General features: G+C 37.1%; 1 protein-coding gene across 1 annotated transcript in view; it reads right to left on the reverse strand.

Annotated features, from left to right (window-relative positions):
- The window catches only part of p3h1 (prolyl 3-hydroxylase 1), a 67,436-nt gene extending 65,863 nt beyond the window's left edge, over positions 1 to 1,573 (reverse strand). The window contains exon 1 of the mRNA XM_057846047.1: positions 1,350 to 1,573. Coding sequence (XP_057702030.1) covers positions 1,350 to 1,439 — 90 coding nt within the window. The 5' untranslated portion in view covers positions 1,440 to 1,573. The remainder of the gene's footprint in view (positions 1 to 1,349) is intronic.
- Positions 1,574 to 2,068: the final 495 nt, after the last annotated feature.

Below are 2,068 nucleotides of genomic sequence, written 5' to 3' on the forward strand. Positions count from 1 at the left end.
CCTTCCTCGAATGCAGCATTTTTCCCGCACCTGTTGAATACAACTGTGCAAGCCCAAACCCTGAGGAACTATTAGTTAAAACAGACACACACAACACTTTGTCAGCTTTAGGCTTCAGTCATCATAAAACGTATCCTGAAACTAGTGATGACACAGGCTCTGAGTCTGATTCTCTTTACCCCGAACGATCATTTCAGCAATAAGTAGGCCTACCTTAAGATGAGTGGAGGAAATTTGTTCCACAAGGGGCAGTATACATAAATAAGTACAGTGGCATCTCTGTGTATGAAATTAATTGGTTCTGGAAGAAGGTTTGTAACTTGAAAATTCTGTAAGTAGAGGCGCGTTTTCCATGTATATGCGCTAATCCGTTCCAAGCCCCCCAAATTTGAGACATTTATCTTTTATAATGCATAAAAATGCATCAAAACATGTAACCAATACATGTTACAATTAGATTACTGCACAATGAACATAAAATCTGAGTTGTGCATAGTGAAAAAAAAAAACAAGAATAGAATACAGAATAAAAGTTTAGACACTCATGTAAAACTGTCGGAACACGAGGGGTGAATGAAGAGGACGCTGGGATACACACATACATACAGTAGAGGTCCCTCTTAGTCAATTGGATCCCAGGAATGCTAGGCAATAGCCAATGGCAAAACAACTACAAGTATGTTACTTTCAGTAAACTCTGGGTCAGTGGCGCCACCAGGAGGTGGCAGGGGTGGCCACGGCTCCCCCTATAAATTTGTTGGCCACCCCACTGGCCACCCTGCTTGCCAGTATATCGTTGGATTGTTGTAGCATCAGTTATGCATATCATCCTAAATTAATGCATTTATTTTGTTTTGTTAAATGTACACCTTATGCCTAATATATACATAACACAAAAAAACAGAATTGTTGTGGAACTCAAAATGTTGACTGGACAGTTATGGACTATGCACATTAAATCATTAGTAACATAGAATATTACACAATACACCAAAGTATATCAGTAGCCTTGTCCTTAACTCTTTCTGATAGTTTTCCCCTGACCTTTTTACTGCAATAATATAATGAAAACCTGAAATTATGGCTTTTAGTTTTGGTGTGCCACCCCAAGATTTTAAGTGGCCCCATCTGGCCACCCCTCTAAAGAATTTCTGGAGGCGCCACTGATCTGTATGTATCTGGCAAGTACCAACCATACTTTATTTTTGCTTTGGAATGGTATCATGAAATTTCTTTCATAACAAGAGGTAATATTTTCCCGTTTAGGTGTGTCTTAACCTGAAAATTTTGCATGAAGAGACGTTCGTAAATCGAGGTACCACTGTATTTTAATAGAGAAAATCGCTCACCTTACATTCACTGCAGTAGAACCCGCCATGGGAGTCTAAATCTTTAAGATGGCCGCCGTTACCAACGCCGCCGACTCCAACTTTTCGCATCAGGTTCTATATATGTAACATCTATGTGAGAAACAGCTGAAGTCTATTTAAGTGATGTTAAATGCAATAAGTTTATAAGGATGATTTCGCCCAAATTAAAGGAAGTACAATTTAAGATCCTGCAATTTATCCCATTAATGAATAAGACTCAAATGTAATTTCCAGTCAAATTGTTGTGTTTTGTGAAAATGACATTGACATATGGCAAACGAGTAGAAATTTGTATATTATGATGGAGAGTGTTATTCGTGATTTTCTTGTTATAATGTTGCAAATTTGTAAGTCCGTATTTGTTTGTTTAAAAAAAAAAATTTTTTTTTTTTAATTATAAACGTGTTAAAAAAATAAAAATAAAAAAGCCTATGTCTACTTTTTATAACGTCACGCATTGACAGTACTGACAGCTGCAATATGTCACAGATGTATATATACACTCTAGATGTCTTTGTACGCTGTAAGCCAACCGGGACAGGCATTACCACTCGTCGGCCATTTTGCGTGGGATGCCGTTCTATAAACGTAACACAGTTAATAGATGTATACTTCAAAACAGCTTTTCAAACGGTTTGGTTTGTCATAAACTTGAGTGATGCACTTAGTTTTAAAATAATTACGACTTTTTGTTGTTT

This window comes from Corythoichthys intestinalis, chromosome 9, assembly GCF_030265065.1.
Source record: "Corythoichthys intestinalis isolate RoL2023-P3 chromosome 9, ASM3026506v1, whole genome shotgun sequence".
In the NCBI taxonomy this organism is placed as follows: Eukaryota; Metazoa; Chordata; class Actinopteri; order Syngnathiformes; family Syngnathidae; genus Corythoichthys; species Corythoichthys intestinalis.